Genomic DNA, 25,482 nt, shown 5'->3' on the forward strand with positions numbered 1-25,482 from the left:
AGGCCAAGTCTGCAATGTTTAAAATCCTACTTTTTCCTTTATTTTTCCTATCATGGCTTTGTGCTGTTAAATACACCCATGACCTCCAAGTAGTCTTAAAAGAACAGTCATCTCCAATATCTCAATCAATAAGTCTTTACAGCTGATGAAAACAAAAACAAGTAGCCCTACTGAAAGCTGACGTGGGCTATGCACAAGGCGACCTGCAGGGAGAGATGCAGTAGCACTGGGGTGTCCTCACCGAGGAGGGGAAGTGTGCTTCAACATGCATCATCAAATCTGCATCCCAGTGTAAACCAAGCAAACTGTTACTTTAACATGTTCAATTTCAATGCCTTAGCATGTATTTTGACCAACTTGCTGGACTGCAGCTTGTGTCATCTAAAATCAGACTCTAACACACCTTGGATTTTCCCAGCTGCCCTCCTATTTCTCTGTGCTACAGAGTGAACTGCCCATGCAGCAGCATAAGGCAGACCTACCTATAAGTCAGCAAAGGAAAATTAATACAACCAAAGGGCTGCAGAGATACACATTTTGTTTTCCTTCACACATGTGAGACACTGAGTTCAGTAGCAACATTTTTACAAGGACATGTAATGATAGCGCAAGGGGGAATGGCCTGAAAGAGAATAGGTTTAGATCAGGTAGTAGGAAGAAATCTTTTACTGTGAGAGTGGTAAGACACTGGAAAAGGTTGCCCTGAGAAATTGTGGGTGCCTCATCCATAGGAGTGTTCAAGGCCAGGTTGGATGGGGCTTTAAAGCAACCTGTTCTAGTGGAAGGTGTCCCTGCCCACAGCAGGGGGATTGGAACTAGATGATCTTCAGGGTCCCTTCCAACCCCAACCATTCTATGATTTAAAAGACTGAATTAACAATTAGCACACTGGAGCCATATAAAAATGGCAAGGAGAGAGGAACACCAGATCTGGGAGATGTGAACTCCTCTAACATAGGAATATCTGTGTTAAGGAAGGATCTCTTATAATTACGAGATCCAGGGAGCAGGTCACCCACAAAAAAAATCTTTCTATGCCATTGCCCATGGAACTTAACTAAACTGAACGAGAAGCTCCAACAAGACATTCTGAATTTGGCTGCTGGCAAGAACACAAATGAGAAATGTTTCAGCAGCTGGGGAATATGGGCTACCACTATTATGGCACATACTGCTTAAATAAACTAAAGTAGAACTTTTGTATGAAAATTTATTTATTTAGACATTGTTTGGGGGCAGTCTGTGTATAACTCTGAAATAAGATTAATATTTTTTCCATCACAGAAGGATAGAAGGTTTGAATACAGCATGAAAAAGGGATTCTTTAAACAAACAGCAGAGGGGAAGGCATACTGTTGTAGTGACAATGTGCTGTAGGTAAAGATAAGGACAGTCCCAGGGAGAAACAGGACACCGTGCTTGAATGTAGACCAGCACAAACTAATAAGTGGCTCCTTTCAACACTTTCCTTCCCATTCATCAACTGCACACAAACAAGAAGATGCAAGAACAGAGCTGATATGCAACGCTGACCAGAAAGAAATACCTGGTTTAAGATTCCTCAAGTGATTTTTTTTTTTTTTTTTTAATAGGCATTTTCTTCTTATTGAGCTGTATTACTGTCTTGTTACTAATCAGAGGGCAATGAATGTATGTACTTCTGTGTTGAAAGGCAGCCTGCTCAGCTGGGACATTTCAAGAGCATACTCTCTGGTGTACTCTGGTAGGGATCCCTATTAAAATCATTGAGCAAAAGCAAGCATACATTTCTTAATTCAATGTGTCATCCCTCTAAGGCCTGGGGACCTCACTTCAGCAAGTACTCTAAAAACATTTTTTCAAAGCTGGAATAAGCCAACACAACTAACTGACATGTCCATAACAGTGTTGTTTCCTATTACCAACTGGCACTGATTTCTACCATGTAGTAGTCCGTTTAATGGACAGAACATGATAAATACAATTTAAATACAGTTTATGGTTGTATTCCTTCTCTGTCTTTGATATTTTTTTTCTAAAGCCAAGGTTATGGGCAAACGTGACCTTTTGGTTTAGACACATCACCAAAGCCTATGTCTTGTCCTCAGACTCGGGAGAGAGTTCCACTCAAAACCAAACAAATTTAAAAAAAAATAAATAAAAATGAAATAGCCTAAAAGAATATATAGGTCATTATTATTTCAAAGCCACTGAAATCACTGCAGAGGTACCAAAGTAATACAAAGCACAAGATTTAAACGATTTAGAGTATAGCACTTAGGAACATGTTCACTTAGAGGTTAGAGGGTAGAAGAGGACAGGTGTATAACCAACACCTGACTTCAACCTCTGTCCTGCTTATAGCCCCATTCATTAATCACAAAAATTACAGATACGTGCTGCTCATAGTTACTATTACTAATAACATCATAACAAAACAGATAATCCTAAGACATAGTCACAATCAGAAGTTAAATAGAATACTGAGGGATGTCACTATGGGCAGAACCAAACCATTTGGAAAGCAGAAGTAACATAATATGACTTCTATTGTACCTGTATCTCAGCAACCTTATCGGAAATTTTATCCCCCATCCAGAAAGCTGAATTGTGATTTAAAAATAAATTATTGCAGAACAAACAAAAGCAAAAGCAGAGTTTGATATCAGTGTATATCACTGAGGGCAAAGCACTAAGAAAGCAATTCTAGTGATAAACTCTGGCACTGTGTGTGCAATATTTATGCACCAAAGAATAGCAACTAAAGCTATTTTAAATATATACCTACAAAGGTCAGTAACCTACCAAATGATGCTGATCTCAGCACCAATAAACCTAATAGGAATGATTAATAGAAAGATTATAATTTTCTTGATACTCTTATTAGCATATAAAGACTCTTACACAGACAGAGCATAGAATATTTTGTAGAACCTTTGTAGAACAAATATTTAATTACACTTTCTCAGAGGCCCCATATGATCCATATGATTATAACCTCAATGTCCATAGGACAAACTCCCTTTGAATAACTACAAATGTTCATGTTTAGAATCCTAGGGAAAATGTGTCACACATCCCTTCTAGTTCAGAGAAAAGTAGTATTTACTTCCTCTGTCTCATAATCCCTTGATCTCATACTGCAGACCAAGTTTCCAAAAAGACTGATTTCTGAGGTAAACAGACATATCTGACATACATACATGGATGCACACAAGGAGCCAATACTCACAGCTAAAGATGCCTGGAGGTGGATGCTCTGTTACAAGCAGGCAGTTCTCTTCATCACTGTTATCCCCACAGTCATTCTGTTGGTTACAAATCAGTGAACCAAGATACAAGCATTTACCACTGGCGCAGGTGAATTTGCACTCTGAAAGGCAAAAAAGAAACCAAATCAAAAATTTGTGAGAAAATTGATGCCTACCCTTCTTCAGGGCTAAAATGACAATATATTTCAAGTAGATGCTGTAATGGTGGATGGCTCTTTGGCATTCCAACACCAAAACAAACAATACTGTACTTACAGCATTGCACGTATAAATACATATGTGACACATTCCTGATCACCAGAATGAAACCACTAGAAAACCAGATTTGCCATCTGGGAAAATTCACCTTTTTTAATAATAAGCAGTATTTTTTGCAGTTCATGTTGATTATAGCTCACTTCGGACAAAGACCATGTTCTCATACATGTTTGTGTGGCACCTTGCATATTTGGGGCAAGACAGCACTATTAATAAAAATAATAATTGTCCCACATTAAAAAAAGTCTTGCATCAGCTGTAAGGCAACAGTATAGTTTGTAACCAGGAACAATCCTGTCCAGACACAGACAATTATTCCTTAACTACCTTCCCAAAGCCAATTTGCCAGTCTCCCACCTAATTACAATCAGGCAGTTGGTGTCTGCACATCAAAATCCCACATGCTAGTGTTCTCTAAAAGTTAGTAAACTTCTAAAACTCCTATAAGGTGTCTGAATGCTAAATGCAGGCATGCTGTAGTTTTTACATTTTGTTTTTACCAAAAAAAAAGGGGACAGTTTCCCCTAAATATGATTCTGTCATGAGAACAATGCCTATGAGACCACGTATACTTTATAGCAAGTACTGGAGATGTAATTATGAAATGTTCACAAAAATATACACACAATTACAAAAAGCTTTCTCACTAGGCTTGTTACAAAGTTAAATGCACTACACATATAGAACAGAGAACACATTATATCTAGACAAATTAAAATTTAATGATTACACTACCAGCATGTTGACAAATTCGGGTGATTGTCATTCACAAGCAGAGGCAAACCAGACGGAATTAGAAACACTCACAAGTAGTTTATTAAAGGAGTGCCATTTCCCTGAACCCTGGGCTTCCCTAAGCCTGCAGTATGGGTTGGCTGATTCTGCTTCTGAGAGATGATTTCTGATCCTTCCCAGCAAAGAGACATAATTTGTTCATCTTCAACAGTATCAGCAAAAGACTTTGCTTTAATCTCAACTTACTCTGAACTGAGACAACAGGACCTCCAATTCTAAAAAGTCCCTAAATCAGTTACCGAGGTGGGACTCTTACTCTCGTGTGTCTGTTGTGTAAAGCAAGAGTGGTAATAGCAAAGGAGAGGAAAAAGAAATTGAGAAAGGGAGCAAATTAATTTTCATTTTTCATTTGCTTTATAGATAAAGCAATTTGAAGACTTCACTCCAAACACTTTCCAAGAGTATTAATGATATTTTGGTACACGTACCAGCAAGAACCTGCTGCAACAAAAATTTGTATGCATCAATATGTGTAACATATAAAATGTTACTTAGGAATATAGACAGAAGGCATGATATGCAAGGAGAGCAAGCATTTCCTGTGGGGAAAACAATGGGATCTATTTCACTTGGTGAAAGTGCACTTATAAAATTAGTATTTGCCTAAATGAGGTCTGAAGTTTAGGCTTTTTCAGTCCAACCCTGCAGTCCCTGACCTATTAAAATTGTAGAATAAAATACTGTACAAACAAATTATTCTGTTTGTTGCCTTGTCCTTCTCTGCTACAACAAAGAACTGAAGACGCATTGAAGGGCTTAGATTTTTTTTGAGTATAGACTATTAAAAAAATCATAACCAAATGAAGTAAGCCTTTGAAACCCCTGGAATTGAAAAGGTCATTAACAATTACTTTTGGAAAGGAGGCTCAGTATTAGCAATCTGATAATTACAATGCTTTAGGACTCTCTCCATAATTTCATGAAGAAATTGGAACAAGAAATGAACAAAGCTGTCTTGGAAGTTGCCTTGACAGGACTCAAACTTTCCAGATACCTTAAATGAAGACTGTAACACAGCATTAAATTAGAGTGGTAAAGAACATAATGCTTCTACTATTAGAAAGAATCAATCACCATATTGCTTCCAGTTAGAATATGTGGCATGCTACATTGGCTAACCATTTACTGCTTTCCTGTGCCTTTGTGTTGAGTCCTAATGTAATGCTTTCCGTGCTTCCCTCATGGCTCATATGAAATGCTCAAGCAAGATGTCAAGTCAAAAGCAGTTAAAGCTAAGAACAAGATTATTCCTAGACAAAGCATTACACTTTTTGTAGCTGTATTAAAGTTCTGGGGTTTAACTAACATTATCATAAGACGACTAACCAGAAGAAAGAATTTTTGATTTAAGGTGTGGGGTTTTTTTGTCATAGGTAACAGACCACATTGAAATTTGGAATCAAAAAGAAGACTCAATCAACTTTTCTTGTAAAATATTATGGCTACTTCCTCATTCCCTCACACACATGAAAATTGCCATTGTGAAGGTGCATTAAAAAAAAGTCATCAGCCCTCTTGTCCTCTTTTTGATGTGCCCACATTAACTGGAAGGTTGCTCAAAATACCACAGGAATTCTGTGTTGATTTGAAAATGGGACGTGTTGTCAAAAATCATGTTGCCTTCTGGTCTCCCACCAAATCTATTTGCCAAGGAAGCAGTCATCCTCTACTGGGCCTGGCTGGGATAGAGTTAAGTTCCTTCACAAGAGACTCTGTGGTGGCTATTTGGATTTATGGTCCAAATAGCCAGTGCTGGACAGTGCTGTAGGACAGTGTTGATGTCACACCAGTGTTTTGGTTAATGCTGAGCAGTGCCTGCATAGCATTGAAGCTTCTTCTTTTTCTCACACATGCATGAGTAAAAGTAAGGTCTAAATCTAACAAAATGTAATATCAAATGGAGGATACAAAATTGCAAAACTTAGTCCACATAATTCACATTCTGGTGAAGTCTCAGGGAAATACTTGAAGGAAAAATGGATTGTAGGAACAGAATAAATTAATTAAACAGATTATTTAATGAATGTACAGATACTTCTGAACATAGAATATACTTAGGATCTGGTATTTGCAACTTGTGAACAAAAATTCAGTACTTTAATTAGTTTGCTTAGTGAATGCATTTAAACAGTGCATGCTTTTACTGAAACTAGCAAAGAACCCTTTCTTGTAAAGCAAGATGGATCAAAGTCAGGTTGACAGGGGTAGTAGAAAGCAAATATTAGAGTATTGTGAAACTGAAACAAACCTGCAGAAGTCTGTACCAAAATACAAGCAGTGACCTCAAAACACACTGGCCAGGGAATCCAGACCAGTCCAGACGAGATCAATAAGCCTAATGACACACCAGAGAGCCCTTTTCAGTACAAAGTCTTGTACTTGGCCTGTCTAGACGAGACAGGAGGAAAAGATCCTGTTCTGAAAACAAGCCAACATGATCCTTCTTTCATGAATAATGTTCCAAAGCTAGACAGTTTCCCTTTCCATTTTCAAGTGGCAATTAGTGAAACATCAGTAGGTTGGTCAGCAAGGCTCTGAGTAGAGTTAAACCTGAAGCAAGATGACAGCTACTGGAGGTTGAAAAATATCAACCCTTCTTATAATTATGCTTTACTATGTTCATAATTATGTCTGGAGCATAATTTTTAAAACTATCTTTATGATACAGTGGTTCTTCAACATAAAATTTTAATGAACATACTTCCAGGTAGAACTTGACTGTCTTGAAAAAAAAGGAATACTAAGAATACTGTTATGAACGTTTTCTATTTTTAGAAACTGAGTGCTAGTAGTACAAATAAGTATACTGCACACATGTTCAAGGTAGATGCTTGTATGCATAAAACTCTCTACAATTACCAATTAATGCACAACTGCATTTCAAATAGTTCCAAATAGTTAATTGAAGGTTATGTTTCTGTTGCTACAGCAAAGTATGGATTTGCCTCATGATACAAAAAACCTACCCTGATCAGATTTTTTGCTGTTAAATGCAAGATCTGATGTATTGGGTAGGCTTATTTTATACTTTCTGTGCCTAGCCAACACGATAATTTTATCCTTGCATTCAACTTAATTCTTTTAGACTTCATTTACACTTGACTTCATCCATATGAACAGCATTCCCATTGTTTTGTCATCCCACTTACCGTAGGGCATTTTTAATTATAGCTAAGTGCTGTTTGTTTTTCTAATGTAAGCCCATCCACAGGCCAAGGAAAAAAAGCAACAAAGTGTCATATTGAAAAAATATGGTGGTTTAGGCCACTGTTATGATGCATGTCACAGCTACTTATTTAACAGGTCTGAGATGATTATCTGACCCAGGGGCAGAATTCTCTTCCATCCATTCAAATAAAAAATAAAAACCCATATACGCAGCCAGTGATTTCAAACTGTTGTGACTAAACTGCAGTAACACGGTCCAAATGCACAAAATGAAATCCTAAGTGATGTCTGGGACTTAACCGGAGCGGAAAGGCACTAGCCCAAAATCCAACAGACTGGCAGCTGCCTGGGCAGCTCAGCCAGCAGAGGGTGATCAAATACCCTACCGAAGTCATGCAAGTGGAAGGTAAGAATCTCTTTGCCTCCAGGTGGGCAGATCTAGACCTCCAGAATAAAGGCCTAATTTCTAATTTCTTACATAAAGACGCCATTTTAAGTACATCATCATACTTCTTCATACTCCTGCTCATATTGCAGCACATAACAGCCTGAAAGAAAATGTGTTTAAAGGGCATCATCACCTGTTATAAGGATAATAACAGGCAGAAGCAGTAAATTGGGGAGGGTGGGAGGAACCACACTTCACTAGAGATTAAAGAAATATAAACCACAAATACCAGAGTCAGTACAATAAAACCCTGTTCAGCCTCTCATAAACATCTGTCTGTGTATTATTTTTAATATTGAAGATTGTAGCTTTATAATGGGAAGTAAATCATAAACAGGAGACATGCACACAAGGAGCATGTTTATTTGGGAAAAAGCTTGGTTAATAAGGAAGATGGCAGGCTGCCATGCGATCTAATAAACCTCCACTGGAGCAGGGAAGGGAGGGATAAGTAGGTCTCTACAAAACAAAAAAGCACTTCACGAAAAGAATGCCAAGCAGAATACCAACAAAAATGAAAGCGGATCAGCTTATGCAGGGTAAGAAGCAGAGCTGTAAGCCACAGTCAAAGGCCTGTCCTCAGTGCCCACGGCCTCACGAGGGACCAAGAAGCGAGGCTGCTCTCGGAGCCACGCAACGTGGAGACAGAGACCTTCTCTGCCCAGGGGAGATTACAGCCTTAAAACCAGGCTGATTGAAAGAAGATTGCTACTGGTTCACAACCAGTCTCATTTGCTCTTACAGTGCCCCATGCTCGCTTGCTTATCCAGCAATTATCTTTTCATCTACTTCTTAAGGCAAAGCCTGGAGCTATGCCCTTTAACAAGTTACTATTTATGTCAGTAGCTAAAAGAAGCAAACACAATATTCTTGCACACAGGTAGCAAAATCCACTGCTCAGTTCACCACTTTGGGGCATTAGGACATTTCACCAAGCTTACCTTAATTAACAGCCTGAATGAAATTACCCCAGACATCGTGGGGGCAACCGAAAGAGCTCCTTTATTTTGAGATTGGCCAGTGAGGTTAGTTTTTCCCTGTGATCTTTCTTTACCATATATATTTCTCTGGTGTGAAAAGAAAGAGAAAAATCTCTTCCTCAGGGGCACTGGGGCACTAAAAAAAGAGTTTTCATCAACACTGGGAATTAAATTCAGGAGATTCGCTATCACTGAGCCACCATCCTGCCCACACAGCAAGTCTCCTCAGCTTCACATTGGGGACCAGCAGCAACCCTGAGCATGTCTCCTCAGGTACGAGACAACAGCTCCCACCACAGCACTCATCACTAATGGACAAGCCTCTCCAAGGTGATCTCAAAAACCGTCAGGCTCACTCAAATTGCCAGTTTTGCCAGCATAGAGAAAGGCCAATAAAGGAAAACCTCTTCTACTGCCAACTTCATAAATGATTTGTTCTATTTATCACTTACCTTCCCATAAAACAGCAAGGTAGTATAAGTACGGGGGTCCATTTTCTGCCCTTCTACCCATTTGCTTTTCCTGGCCTGGCAGTGCCCAAAGAGAACTGGAATGCCAGGACTTCTCAACAAAAGTCAAGAACTGTGTCTCCTTCTCCTTGTTCACGTGAAGATCCTTCACACCCCCACTAAAGCACCCTGACACCTTCTCCAGCCACGAAGCGTCTGCAGAAACATCTTTCCAGCAGCGTGTGCCTGGTGATCCCCAGCACAGGGACTTGGGTCTGTGCCAACAACTCAACAAAGTCACAGTCTTGACACTGACCCGGGGATTCAGTTGGTTCAGAGCCCACAGAGAGAAGGATACAGCACCATGGCAGACCCTCACTCCATCTTATGGGAAGAAACGACCTGTGAGGAGGGATGGGTTTCCAGGAGCCATGGGAAGGCCTCGTGTCTGCCCTGACAGACCCCACAGGAGCCCCTCTGCTCCCATACATTTCTATACATACTAGCAAATTTTTCCAAGACAAGTATGGGGAAGGGGGGAAAGAGCACTGGTGACTCAACTAATAACACTCTCATTTTCAGTTGAAAAATTACATAAGGAGACGATTAAAGATACGTTAAGCGCGTACCTTATAATTTTTGTCAAGCAAAATGTCATTATCATGGGCAAGTGCAGGTAAGAAGGGTATGTGCAAATGAGATCTTTTTAACATCTCATTCTCCTTAATCATAATTCAAAGAATTCTTGAATTATGGTAAATATTTTAAAATTATCTTAGTTGGTGTTCATCTTAAGAAATCTTTAATAATCACAAGCAGTGCCACTTACCAGGTTTGTAGAGTACTGCATATGTAGAGGAATATAAAATTTAAAAATCACATTACTGTAGCAGTTTCTTGTTTTTTCTTTGGAATATTGTTTACTTAACAAACAGCTCAAGACAAGATCATTTTAGCAGGCAAAATCATAACCTTTGAATCCAGAGAAATACAAACTAAACCATGTCCCTTCACAGATGCCTTGCTAAGTTTTGACTGCAGGCCAGATGAGGACACAACAGTTACTGCAACACCCAAGGGTTATCTGGGGTTGGGGAATATGGGTTGATTGGTGGGGAAAGGTACTGTCTTTATGTTTTCTGATGTTAAATTAGGTCAGATTAAGACTGTGACCCTTGTAGGGCAGGAACTGTTTCAACCTAGCTCTCCTAGGAGTTACTGAAGTACAGAACAAATACCATTCTCATCTGAAATGGTGTAATGGCACTGAAGCAAGAAAGGGTCTGAGAATAGACCCAAGAAGTGGACTTTTCATAAAAGTAATGTATAATGCAGGTAAGAGTATACTGTGTTTCAGGTGGCTGTTCAGATGTCAGCCTAATACTGATGACAGTACTTTATTTTTCATACATCTTCCTGAGCACAATGTGCAGAAAATGTAAGAGAAATTAATGTATTTACTATGTGTCAGGATGCAGGACAGATATGGAGCTTCCACTGCAACGTGAGTTCCAGATTTCAATGGACAACAGCGTTCTTGTTTCATTTCTCGATGGCATTTAAATTGTGCAATGCACACTAATGTGAGTAATGAAAAGTCTGTTATCATCTGGATCATGTTCTCTGATCCACACCTGCAAAGATTTGCATGTTCCTGCAGTAAATACCTTGTCACTGTTAGATTTTGTACTTTAAGAGCAATTTCACGTTAAGTCCAATTATCTAAGAAGTGTCTAACTCAGTTCACTGTGCCTCAGCGTTCACATAAAAAATATTATTAAATAATACCTAGCTTACAGGGAAACAGATTGCTCTCAGTGGTTTGCACCATACAGCATAGACAAAGTTTTTACAAACTAGTACTGTCTTGTAGTAATTGTTACTAAACTCTCTTATTCATCTCTATCTAAAAAACGAGTCACACATTCTCTTCACCTTAGTATCTTTGCCAGAAGGCTGGGGGTTTTTGGGTAAGCCTTTTGAACAAAATAAACAAAATAATTCCTTTCTACCTTTCTTCAATTCTTCCTTTCTAACAGTTTCCATGAACACTTCCTCTCAGGTATATGTTGCACTGCAAATGTATACAGAGTCCCACATATATACATTTCGAAATAGTGGAGCTGGTGGTCATTTGGTTTGACTAATATTTTCCACTACAAACACCTTGGAGAATCCCTTCCATGTTTGCTGCATGCCGCAGGTCTGTGATGTTGAGCTGGCAGAACACCCACAGCCTACAGAAGTGCCTCTTCTATGTCCCAAGAAATTCTCTTCTGCTTTTATGGAAATAAAAACTGTTTTAAAAAAAAAGCAGCTATCTTCCCATTGTCTGCATCAGGGGAGTCTCTGGCAGCCCTCCCAAATAACTAAAAGGCGCAGACACTGCAAGGCTCCAGCAATACCACTGGCAGAGCAGCAGCCCAAGCCATACTGGGACAGGGGAAGAGGCAGATTAACTGCAGTGGGGGAAGGAGGTGAGCTCTGCTTCCCCTCACTTTCACACAAGATTTCCATTTCACTTCCAGGTACTGCCAAGTACAGCCATTACTACAACCACCAGGTGCTCCTCTTCTGTCCACAAGTGCTCCCAGCACCAAATGCATGAGACATACAGGCACAAAGAAGAAATGTGAACACAGAGCCAGTATTTTATGCATTGAGAATGCCTCATTTAGCAACCTAAGCAGCATAGTTTCAATAAAGATTATTTCAAACTACAATTATACGATTTTTTTAAGCATCAGCAACATATTTGACCATGTAGCAGGTATTTAACCAAGATTATTTAACTATTTCCATGGCCAAAGTGCTTACAAAGCAGACTGTGCAGAAAACACTGATACGGGCATCCCAAGGAAATCTCTACCACTTAGATCTTTCTGTTGTTGCAACAGTATCATTTAAAAATGGACAGTGTGTTTAGGACTGTGCATTTCAGGCTGTGAACATGAACATACTACTAACAAGATGCTCGACGGTGCTGAGTCTATGCTTGCACTATGCATTATCTTGGGAAACTTTATGGTAGAGAAAACCAAAGTAAATTACTTCCCTTCCCCAATCCACACTCAACTTTACAGATATACTGAGTGTTAAAGTGAAGAAGTACCTAAGAAGTAGGCACAAGCCTAACACAATGCAAAACTTGAGTATAAACAGAGCCTCTAGTTCACAAGCTCAGGCCATGATTACTCTGCATGTGAGAACCAACAAAAACAAAAACAAGGCAGAGCACTGTGTCCCCGTAAGTGAGCGCTTTTGGCTGGCACTGCTGCCCAGGGACAGCTGGCTGGGGCATGGCACAGCCTTCCTCTGACATCAGCTGCAGTTCACATCCATGTGCAGCCGCTCCTCCAGAAAGAGACAGAGAAACTAAGGAGGTTTTTGACAGGTCTGCTTGAATCAGAGGGACCATCTGACCCAAGCTAAGTGTTGGGGTGGTGAGGATGAAAAGATCAGAGTGGGGCATTGAGGGAGGCTTGATGGTGCCTGGGTGTCCAGGTGTGATGGTAAGGGCTTGTCTTCACAGGTCACATCTAGATATCTGACTTGGGTGAAGCCACACAGCCTGGCACCCTCCTGGCAAAGCTGGCTTTGAGAAGTTAACCATGCTTGTCCTTTCCTAAACACAGTTTTGCAAAAGGAGATCAGTCTAGTGGCCACCTGGTGTGCACTGTACCAACACACCTGAGCAGTGCCCACCTGCCAGGCACACATCCAGGTGACCTGGGCTTGAGGTACCACTGATGGTCGAAGCCGGCTTTTCTGACAAAATCTGCTTTGCGTTTGAGACCCAAGTCGCACTCAATCTACAAACCACACCCCAAAACCCTGACACATTACCTCATGCCTACAGCTGTTCTGGACATGATTTTTGTCTGTGGTTTATCTTAATACGCTGGACTGGAAACTACTGTGGCTGACATACAGATCAGTCATGCCAGCCTTGAGACAGCAACGTCTGTCAGAGAGGCAGTATAGGCAGCCAACAGCAAAAACTATTTCAGACATCTAATTTAAACCTGCCACTGTATATCTGTCAAAAGCCTCACAGAATTTTTTGGGTGGGCACAAGAGAGGGGACTAGGATAAATCTCCAGTTACAGCTCAAGCTATCAGTGTATCGATGACAAGTTAAAGCACATTAAAAATTGTAAAAATTATGTGCTGAACAGTGAGAACCTCCCAAAATCCTGCCAGTCATCAAAGGAATAAACAGCCAGAGCATTGGAAACTCAAAAGCAACTAATTGTGGTTTAGGCAAGCTGGTTTGTACCAGCTCATTATTAATAATCTGTTCAAAGATGGTGATAATTTTCTGCATTTTTATAAGTCAAGATAATTGAATGGAGGTCAATTTTATAGCACTGGTCCCTCCTCAGAATACTTCAAATAGGAAGCTCATAGTAAAGCAAAAATCCAGTTAATACACCATGCTGCTCATTTTCAAGCAAAAACAAAGGAACAAAGCATTTGTTAGAGCTTCCTAATAACCCTCTAATTTAGGGTCCTTATGCTTAAAAAATTATTGAGACACTAAGAAACACCATCTAAATAGATTCATTTTCCTTGTCACTAGGTTGTATTTCTTTAAAACATATCTTACTATTGAATGTTACATTAACATATAGAAAATACTTCTCCAGAGAAGAAATCAGTCTAAAATCCAGGATGCAGATGAAGAATATTTTATAATTTGCAGGCACTGTGTTCAGATAAATGAATATAAAAAGAATGATCCTCAAGAAAGAAAATAGAAGTCCAACAGGTACCAATACTAAGTAAGGAGCAATCTAGCACACGAATCCTCAGAAATCAAATTCAAAGGTGGGTGAAATTCTACAGCAGTGTAATATAGGACTCCCTGATTTTTTTCTTAGCCCAGTTCTCAGCTACTTACTAAGACATAAGAAAGGCTACAATTAAATTAACACTGTGAAGACATTTGTACATTCTAATGTTTGTGCATTGAATCTGTTGTTTGTAAGGTCTGATCTGAGATGTGGCTTCCAGTGTGCAAACATCATCTATCCTATGCAATATTAAACAAAAAGCATTCACCTGAAGTACTTCAGCAATATCTTAAGCAAACCTTTTGTACTTTGTGTTACAGTGAATTAGGAACAAACTACCTAGAGAAGTTGTAATTAACAACAGTGAAGAAATAACTGAAATAATGTCTTTTTATACTTCATGCAATAACTGAGTTGACAGTAAATTATTTAAAGGTGCTCTCCTACCTAAGAGACATAAGCAGTGATGGCAGGACAACAAATCCTGATAAAAGGTCATTTGAAAGAGTAGGAAGTCCCCTTCATAATGGATCAGGGTTATAAAAAATGTAAGAAAAATTTCCTGAAATGACCTATGTGTAAAGTGATTTTGTGAAGTTTACCTATTTTAAATAGCAAACACACACTTTAATACTTATTGATATATGGTATGCAGTCATCAAAGCCTTCAAAATGGGATTAACCATTTTAAAAAGATGAGCATGTTTGTAACAGATATGCATGGGTAACAGTAATAACTTACAGTCTTCAGAACATATTGCTGTTGTTAAACTCATAGCTGAAATGGTAGCACGTTTGAGAGAAGGATACAGTTTGGGTTTAGAGTTCCAAATATGACCTCACACACTCAGTTTTATTTTTGTCAAAGCTTTAAATATTGAATGAAAAAACCTTATTCTGCAAGCACGTACTAAGCAGACCATTAATAAAAGAAAAATTAGATTCTCTTGTAACTAAAACATCAACATTCACATGATATCACATGGCAGAGTACCTAACTACTTTTCTTCAAAGGCAAAATTCTGGCAGAGCTGCTGGTAGCTGAGATGGATGCCATTTGCTTTGAGGAACACTGTTCCTCAATGCTATTCCTCAGGATGCTATTTTTTATTTCCATGGCAATTTCTTGGGAATACAGCTGTAGGGTGTTGTTTTTTGAAGAACTTAAATAACTAAGTTAGGGCAAACATCCTAAATGCTAGGTGTTTGAGAGACACTCACAAAAGAATAGCTGAGGAAAAGAATTCACTCTATTTCAGATTTCCGAATAGAACATCAGGGTCTTTCAGAGAATCACCAGCCTACAGCTTTCTAGAAGCGTAATTCCATCAGACAAAAATTGGGTAAAAATTAATTCTATTTGATGACATCAATGATGGAAGGAATTCACATACCTAGCCTGTCTACAAAGCTAGCATTAAAACTGTAAGCATCAAAGAAATGGGCAGTGGATATGGAAGGCTAGGCATCTGTCTAATAATATGCTGATGTTTAGTAGCTCTGTCTCATTTTGACATTTTGGGGGCTAATCACATGTATTTTAATGATAACTCACTTCACTGCATTCAACTCCTAAACATGTATTTTAAATAACTTGCTCACTATTTTCTTTGACACTAAAGGTGGCCTATATATATTAAGATTGTGGAAAGATACTGTGAATATAGAGAGAGAGGTATAGGAACATGGAAAAGGAAGACTAAAAAAAGAGAGGAATGTTTTGCCCCTTCTTATTTTTTTTTGAACATTAATTATTTCATTCTCTCATATTACAAGTACCTAAAGATGAGAGAGGACTACTCCTTAAATCACTTTAAAACTCTCTAGATAATATCTTCAACCTTAATGGGGCTTCACATATTTATTTCACTTAAAGCTCATTTATATCACATGCCTAGCAATCAGCAGCCTACATCTTGTCTTTTGCATAAAGATTTCTCCAAGTGTCTTCTAAATATTTTTTCTCTCTCAAGCCACATATCAACAGCAAAACAAGGAAAGAATAACCTGATTTTAAAAATAATCTTACCAGTGTTCTTTTCTTATAAAATAATTTCTTTTTTACAACATATAGGCAAGTATCTTGCAAAGAAATAAAATCAAAGAACAAAAAAATCCAATCTTTCCATATTTTTTCCTTACGAAGTTGAACTTTGATTCATGTGCCATTACATAAAGAGACATGTAATTTCACATGAATATATCTAACAGCAAACACAAAGCATAGGCATTGCAGGCCAAGGTTTGAAACTAAATCTGGCCTAAGATGTATTGACCCAGGGACTCCTTCACAAAGTACTCAGCCTGTGAATTATTTCATACTTCTTAAACACAAGGACAACGCAGAGTTCAAAATCTCAATGCAGAAACATCATAAAAAAGCATTGGCTTGTTTTATATGGAAATTTCCACGAGTCAATAGGAAACACATTTTTTATTTTAAACACAGTATCATGTGATTTAGAATCCATGTATCAACAATATATTATATAACGTATGATGTGATTAAACAATGCAGGTTGCAAAAGCACATTCCAAAAACACATGGAATAGTCCTGCCAGACTGTACTTCAATTTTCCAGCTTCCGTTTTAATACTTGATGTCTGCATACAAAACCAGCAGGCCAAACAAGAAGACTGGCCTGAATTATTTTCATATAATATTCAGGAGAAAAGAGATTTGCTGGCTGCTGTACAAGGGAGCTGCCTGCAGTACTGCACTATTACATTTGCAAAGTATGCAAGACTTAAGTCCTGTAAAGAACACAACATGGAGCAGCAGGAAAGGAATGCATAACGTTGTGTACCAAAAGATCCAGGGGGAAAAGCTATTATGCTGTCTTAAGTAATAGCTCTAGAAAATTTCCTTCCAGGAAAGTCACAGAAGGTTTTGTAAGATCTTGAAACAAAACTATTACAATTCTTTTCTTAGCTGCAGTTCTCCCACAGTCTATATGATGCTGGGCAAGCTATTTGGATCTTCCCAGCATACCTAGAGCTGTAACAATAACAATAACAATAATAATAATAATAATAATAATAATAATAATGATGCCACTACTGCTGCTCTGCTGCTGTGAAATGATGTAGACACGTAAAGCTCATGATGACTGTAAGAAGGAAGGTATTGAGGCAAACTGAGCAACACTACCATGTATCCCAGTGCAAAGGAGAACCTCTATTGATTAATAATTTTAACAATTTTCTAGTTCTATTCGTTTTTTTAAATCTCATCAACTATTAATTCATGTCTGTTATCTGCACAGATTTTCTCAATGGAAACTGTGTTTCAACTGGGCCACCCAGACAGCTATCAGATGAGATATAATGCTCTTGCTCACTTCCATTTAATCCAAAAATTTATCTCTAAAGAAAAAGTAAACCCAAACAGGTTTATGTCTCATCTTGCATAACAAGCCCCTTTTTATTGTTCAGACATGGTTTCAAGTGTCTCTTTTCAGCCATCTACAGAGAACAATTAAATCAGTACATAACTAGCACTGCTGCAGTGGTCAGTGGAGCTTTACCTTGTTTATCTTTCATTTCCTGAGGCAGATACATCACCTGAAGAAGAAACCCTGAGCAATATTCTCTTAGAAGACTAATCCATATTCTTGCTTCCCAGAACCTAATCTCTGTTGTCAGTGAAGTCAGTAATAAAGAGGATCTTTACTACAAGATTGAAAAGATCAGGACTTCAAGGAAAATCCTGAGGAAGAATGATTATAAATTTCTTGCACCGATATACAATGATGTCTTTGTCCCTGATGACACTTCCCCTAAATATTTCAAATTAAAGTAGTCAGAAATATGAAAATGCTTTATCTCTGTATGAAGGAAAAGAATACTAGCAGGGTATATGAGGCATCCTAAGGATGGAAAGCTGCCATGAGCTCTGTCTAAAATACTATGCATCACGGTCCATGTCAATTGTCCATGACCCTGTCACCTCTCCACCCTGAAGGCCATGAAATTGGGCCTGTCTGAGACAGCCATCATTTCATGATGGCTCTGGGACAGTTCAGAACATAAAAAATTATTGCAACGTTAAATTACTAATTTATGAGAAAGGTGTGAAGGTTTGAAAAAACTGCTCAGAGATTTCTGCTGAACCTGAGAAAGGTTTTGAAGAGGAATAAAAATAAAAGCACAATTAGTGGATGACTGAATCTAGCTACACATTGCCTTTGGTTTATTATTCCACTCCCCACTATGTTAGAGAAGGATAATTTTAAGAAGAACTACACATGAACAGAGACCAGTAACTCTTGTCTTAACTGCTACTAAAACCTGAACAGCCATTTTATTTTATTGCCAGTTCAGCCACTAGTACCAATGGGTCAAGGGCTCAAGTTCACTTCCCTTTGACACTGTGTCTTCAGTCACAAACTCAGTCATGATAATATGTCTCTCAAGAGTCCAATTTCAATTGGACCACAATAGGATCATAAGAGGAACTTCTACAGGATATAGGGCTACACCTCAAAACAGGGACCATGCTTTTCTGTGACTGCATGCAGCCTTACACCCCACTGATGCTCCCCAACTCCAGTGAACAAGCAGTGCCCAATGCTGATGGAAAGGAGTCTCCTCTGCAATAGCAGTCATAATTGTGCAGATGTACTTGCAGCACATGACAGATCCAGGTGCTCCTCCCAGTTCTGCTATTCCAGAAAAATGAACAGCATAATTAAGCATGTTTGGATTTACTGAGCTGGCAGATTTAGTACTGAAGGAGAACACCTTGTGCAGTAAGCACAGTCCTGATGCATGCTACATTACCTGCAGGGTAAAAGGAGACAGCTTTATTTGCATGTCAGCTTCCCCTCCATCTTGCATGAAGTGATTTCCCTGCTTTCTCCTGCCATGCAGAAAATATCCTTATAATAAACAAGTTTTCAGTCCAAACTAATACTGATAAGCTCACAGTTTTCCTGGCAATGCCAGTTAGCTTCTGAAAGTGAGCTTCATGTATGCTTTTTTCCTTCTTTCTTACCACAGACAGCCAACAGACACTGGTCCTCCAGAATTAAAACTAATTCAATCTTTAAAATATTCACAACTGGTTTTTTAAGGAATCACATGCACACACAGATTAGTGCCAAACGTAATGAAAAGGGGAAAGTCAGAAGATTTTGTGAGCTGTGGAACTGCCATAGCCGTTTATTTGCCATGATAAAAATAATGCATGTTACATACAAATGTCATAGAGAAATTGCCTCTGCTGCACTCAGTGTGAAAAGCAAACATTTTAAAAATTGATGAAAAGTCTATCATTGATACTAACATATTATTTGACAATGTCATAAATTATTAGATATAAAATTACACAGAAAGTTGAATTTTAAGTTTCTTAGAAGTCCTCACTCTAGCTGCACTTAGCACCTTAGCTGTATCTTCCTTATAATTGATATTTCTAGATTTTTCATAGGTATCTCCTTCCTTCCTCATGAAATGTGCAATTTGCCATATGCTTGCTGAAAACTCTTGTTTCAGAAAATTTTCCAAGGTTTTAGGCTACTGCTTCAATAACAAACGAAAAAAATTACTACAGAAACAAAAAAAAAAGCTATTTTAGCATTAAAAATTTCTTTCTTAGAAAAATTTACAGTTTTATGGGGCAGTAGTGAGAAAATTTTAAATGCCAAATGTGCTTAAGTAGTTGCAAAAAGCTATCACCAACAAAACCCTCTTACATGATGGTTCGTGCAAGTTCTTCATGTACTCTTTATAAAAAAAAAAAAAAATTAAATTAAAGAGTAACACATGATGTCAAAGCCCAGAATCTAGGATTTCAAGAACCACAGCCCATTTCTGCTCCTACTGGTGCTAAGTTTTCATCACTTTACACATATTTGAATCACAAATACTTGCATACCTTGCTGCTACACAAGGAAAAGTGTTAGGTGGCATAAGCAGAGCCCGTTTAGACTGTCTGATGGCAGTAAGTTTCTAACTAAAGCTTATAAATTCCAATTTTGTAATAAGGCTCCTTACACATGATCATCTCTCCTGGAGGAAGAGAAACAGTGGTCTTAAAAAAATATAAAAATTTTGCTCTTCTTCAAAATGTATGTAACTCAAAACACACACACACACACACACACACACACACACATATCCCCCACACACACCAGTCCATGCACTGCTAGAAAGGATCTCTCAGTCACTTACTCCTTAGCATAGCTCATCCCCAGAAACCACTACAGTTGGCTTGGTCAGGTCTTGGCAGGACCACTGAAGCCAGCAGAAGCCAATCTCTCTGGCTGTAAGCTGGAACAAGAGGGTCGTGACAGCTTCCAGGGCAGCCTCCTGTTTGACCGCTGCTCCCTCTCCATGGGGAAGAGGGAAAAACCCACACAGTCCAGCTCCCAAGCTACCAGCTGGACCACAACCCCTGAGAGGAGATGGTGAGTCTTATACAAAGGCTCTTTTCTTTTAGAGTGATCACCAGCAAGAGGTGAGAAACGTGGCACATGCACAGGTCAGCTGCCAGGAAACTTGTGGTCCATGTATTGAATTCATTGTGTGCACTGCTGTTGGTCCCAAAAAGCCTCCTGTGGCAAATTTACAAGTGGAGCAGAGCTCGAGAGGAGCCGGGGATCAGAAAGTAGGAGGAACATTCAAACTGACAGAAAACTGCAAATGCTACAAAGAAGAAAGTGACTTACCTGCTCTAGGAAAATTCCCCTTGCAAGGATAAAAAGCTGTGTGGTCTGTCCCTGAAGCCAAGGTGATTTGACTGAGGAACATGAAACCATGCTTTAAATAGATTGCTTGCATCACATATGACAGGCCACAAAATAAATACTTTGGCTACCAATAAGGTTGGTAGTGAAGTCTCAGGAATGGGAACAACATAAAAAACTGAAAAGCAAATCACAGGCTCAGCTGCTTCATCGGGTTTTTAGCACAACTTGATTTGAGCTTAGGTAGAAGAGTCAGCCCTCCTGGCTACACCCAGAGTGGGAAAATGTGAAGGGAGAACAAAGCGAAATGGCTGAAAGTAACTTTAATTCAGGCACTTCAAAGAAAATAAGGATATGTGTGTCCTGAATGTCAAAGGCTGAAATTACTAAGCTGTGGTTTATTGTAGACATGGCAGTTTAATCAAGGTAAGCTTTATAAAGAGACAGGTTATCTTTTAATTGATCAACAGATACAAGTGGAAAAAACAGGCAATGTTTGGAGCATGCAGACCTGTCATTCAGGATCTTTCTCAAAAACCAGAAGAAGGAGTTGCAATGCAAACAGATTGTCTATTTTCTCCAACTAAATCAGATGGTCTAATAAAAGAAACTACCACCTCCTATAATTTATGCCTTGTAGAAAGTACTGATACAGGGATGTATAGCTCCTCCTGACATATTTCACAGCAAATAGAACAGCTCTTCTCAGTAACAAGAGTACCCATGAGATCATCAGACTTGCAATGTCTTCCAAAGTCAGCATAAGTCATTAAGGGGAAACTGAGTCTCCAGATATCTAACAATAAAGTCCAGCAGAATAAATCTAAGGATAAATCTAAGAATAAATCTAAGGATGAACATTCATTTGACACACTATGCAGCCACACACCTGCTAATATCAATATCTAAACTCTAAACCATATGCAGTTTACTCTTTTTGACATCTACAACAGTTGGTCAGGAGAAGACATGGCCTTTAAAGAAGTAACCATTGCAAATTTCAATTACACTATCATAGGACATAAAAAGCAGTCACCTTTTTTTCCCAGAGATTCATACTGAAACAAAGCAACTGTTATTACTACTGAGAAACAAAAACCGAAGTTACATCCTGTCTTTAGTATGACAATTGTCATAGCTTTTCCGATCACCTTTATTTTAGCCTTTGTTCCTTCAATTTTTATTCTTTTCATTTCTTGTTCGAATAGAAAACTATTTGCTATTTTAAGGATGTGGTTTCAGTTCTCCATAATTCTTTCTAATATAAAAACTCAGCTAAACTTGGCTGATTGTTACATGTTTAGAATACAGAAATCTAGTAAGAAGGATTACAACCCAAATAACTTCTTGTGGAGACTGCTTCTGCTGTAGAACTTGACAGAAGAAAAAAAAAAAATCCTAACACTATTACTTTCAACCAAGCTGCAGAACAAACTGAAAGTAGGGAGAGAAGGGAAGAGTTATTGTCTCACTTCACACTAAACTATTTAGTCATTCTTAATCAACAACAGTAACAGCGGCATCTAACATATTCTCAATATGTTAGAACATCTGCACAATGATGAGAGAATGCATTTCCACAGTGGACCAGAGCAGTAATGTCTCTTCCTCTATATATTTGAATCTTTTTAATATTATGAGACTTGAAATACTCCTTTCTAAATGGACACATTATTCAATTTTGTCCCTTCTGGTAGATAAATTTAGAAAAACTAATTGTTCTTAACAACTGTTCAAGTGTTATTAAAATGAGATCTCTTGTACTGTTTACACAAAGACTACCTTGTTCTTTATTTCATTTCTAGTTTCCAAAGAACGGTCTTGAAAGATTCAAGTAAAATAAAGGCACGATGGTCTGCAGATATTCTACACACTACCCTCAAAGTTCAAGTTGCACTTCTGAAACCTCGTAACAGTCATAAGAAATTGACAATATTACATAACACTGATCAGTAAAAGAATTCACTTTGGAATGCCTTTGTAAAATTATTTCTATTTTTATATCTCAAGGATTACTGCTCCACTCCATTTAATGATTCATTAATACCACAAGAGTAAAATGAATATGTGAGGTTAACACTATAGCTATTAGCTGTAACCTAACCAGTGTTATACTGCATAATCAATCTATTTTCTTCAAGAATAATATTCAGGAAAAGGGAATTACTACTACCATCTCTATAAAAAGTACAGAAAGCCTGGGGCAAGTGCGTGGGATAATAGCAAAGACAAGAGAAAGGAAAATGGGAGCGCACCAAGAGTTTATTTATAAATATCTGGGAACTCATTGCTTGGCATCGTGTAATGTCTACACAGTCTCACATTGATCTAACTTTTAGACTGTGGCTCTATATTTAAGAACATAAAAACTAAGAATGAGCACACTAGACTTCTGACACTCTTCCCAAAAATGAACGTAGCTCTTTCCCAGTTGAAACTGTTTCAAGACTGTCACTACAGGGATAAGATTTCCAGAGTTTGTTCCCTGTACAAGTATTTTTCTAATCCAGTGTTGGCAGAACTTCAGTGTGGTTGAAATGACAGCAATCACTGTTAAAAAATCGTGTTAACCACTGTATGCACATCTAATTTTTTCTTCAGCTTTACCCTCTGCAACCATCACAAGTCAGGCTTTGATGTTCTCCTGTCTCTCCAGGAACACTCTATCCAGGTGGCAGGCTCAAGCACATATTTCTTTCAGGATGCAATTCCACAAGTCCAGCTCAGTTTTAGATATTGTCCCTAGGTCTCATTTCTCTTTCCTTCTATTTTGCATTAACATATCCAGCATCCCATGGCCTCTTCATTTGGTCACAGGTACTGAACAGCTGGGAAAAAGCAATTTCACTTTCTCTAACCTCCTGTTAGCAGGAGGCTACTAGCTACTCTGGTAACAACAAATCTATCTTGTGACCTGAACCACAGTGCCATGAATGGGGACAACTGGGGGATTTTGTTCACAACCACAATAGTAATTGAAAGCAAAATGCTAATATGGCAACAGCCAATTTTACTTGCATGAGAATTTTCTTCTTGTTGGTTGTCCAGGTCTGGTTTCAATGCTGTTTTGCTTAAGTAGCAGAAGATGGCCCTTAGCAAACTGAAGAATCTTGACTACTTATTTAGAGATTTCCTGGAGATGAAGAGCTCATATGCCTGAATACTTGTGGGATTTGGCATCTTGTTTGTTTGCCTTCCAAACAGACCACTAGTTATAGTATGAAATAGGATCTTTCCACAAAACTTGCTTTATCTGAAGGACAAAAAGGCAAGTCACATAAAACCCAGGACTTCCTGAAGCTCTTCAAATTATGTCTTAAGATACCACATCAAGTCTGATCCATACGTGTATAAAGCAACAAACCCATGAGCCTGCCTGCATTACATTAATGAAATTATATTTTGCATTTAAAGACCTTTGAAGAAGAAGTGACACTAATATGGACACCCTTATTTGTATTCATCTCACTAAATTTTGTTCTCACAAATTTCAATAATCCTTCTCTGTAGCTGGCAATTCAATGACAGATTTTTTTCAAGCCTTTAAGTAATACCCCATATCCTTTGAGCAGTCTGGTATCCCAGCACCCCCTTCTTCCAAAAGCACAATTAATACTTGCAGATGAGAAGGGTTGTTTGTGTCACATATTTCATGGGCAGCTGTAATTCTTCTCCAGAGAAATTCTTTCCAGCACTGCTGGGTTAAAGGAAGCCTGCAGTTTCCACAAGAAATCCTACTGACTTACCTTTTCTCCTCATGGCAGCAAGTAAAAAGTACAAAGATACAACAGAGAAAATATAATAAAATAGTGCATTAGGTACATCACTACTTCTGGTTATAACCTCACCCTTCACACTGGGTTTAAGTTCAGAGGCTGTAGCTTTAGTCCTCAGGTCTGCCAAGCTCCCAACTCACTCCACATCAATACTCCATCTGTGTCTCAGTTACCTATCTGTAAACACTGGAAAGCAATACTTTTCTTTTCTGCTTCTAGTTTGTCTTTTTTAGATGCTGGTGTTTTAAATGGAGCTCTCCTTCACTGTTTTGGCACAGCAGGGTCCTCATCTCAGTTGAAGGTTCTCTGGTGCAACACTGATCACTATGAGCAGGAGTCATATGCCTGAGAGAACATTATCTTGTTTATATCAAACAGTAGAATAGCATGGTTTTAAAGCAGTGACATACTTGAAAGATTGTACAAAAGCCAATAAGTAAATGCTATGACACTTTTTTCATGCATACACTAGAGAAGCCATTGAATAAAAACATCTTCAAGAACCATACTTGTTGCCTTTCTTGTTTGGGCTTATCCCTATTTCTTTTATTACACAGAAACTCTCCAAAAATTTGTATTTTTGGTTTGGGCACAAAGGTTATGATGGCTACAGAAAAGAAAGGAGAAGTATCTTCAGTTTACAGATGTCACCTACTTCCTGAGTTAAGAAGAGTGAGGCTTTTCTGAACTTACTCTTGCATTGTCATGGCAGGTCATGTGTCTCTTCAAATTCTTGCTCTGAGTAACTGGAAGCAGATATTATCCTGAAAGTATTTCTTTTGAGATAAACAAATCAAGAATAATAAAGATCAGAAAAAGGAAAAATGGAGACTCATGCCCAAATTCCAATTTTTTCGTTTAAATCAAGGACT

At 38.4% G+C, this 25,482-nt stretch overlaps 1 protein-coding gene across 2 annotated transcripts in view; it reads right to left on the reverse strand.

Moving 5' to 3' along the window:
• LDLRAD4 (low density lipoprotein receptor class A domain containing 4) overlaps positions 1–25,482 on the reverse strand; it is a 276,570-nt gene that overhangs the window by 135,713 nt on the left and 115,375 nt on the right. For both annotated transcript variants that reach the window (XM_069004376.1, XM_069004375.1), the window contains exon 4: positions 3,212–3,352. In XM_069004376.1, the coding sequence (XP_068860477.1) occupies positions 3,212–3,352 (141 nt within the window). The remainder of the gene's footprint in view (positions 1–3,211; positions 3,353–25,482) is intronic.

The sequence above is a fragment of the Aphelocoma coerulescens genome, chromosome 2, assembly GCF_041296385.1.
Source record: "Aphelocoma coerulescens isolate FSJ_1873_10779 chromosome 2, UR_Acoe_1.0, whole genome shotgun sequence".
Lineage (NCBI taxonomy): Eukaryota > Metazoa > Chordata > Aves > Passeriformes > Corvidae > Aphelocoma > Aphelocoma coerulescens.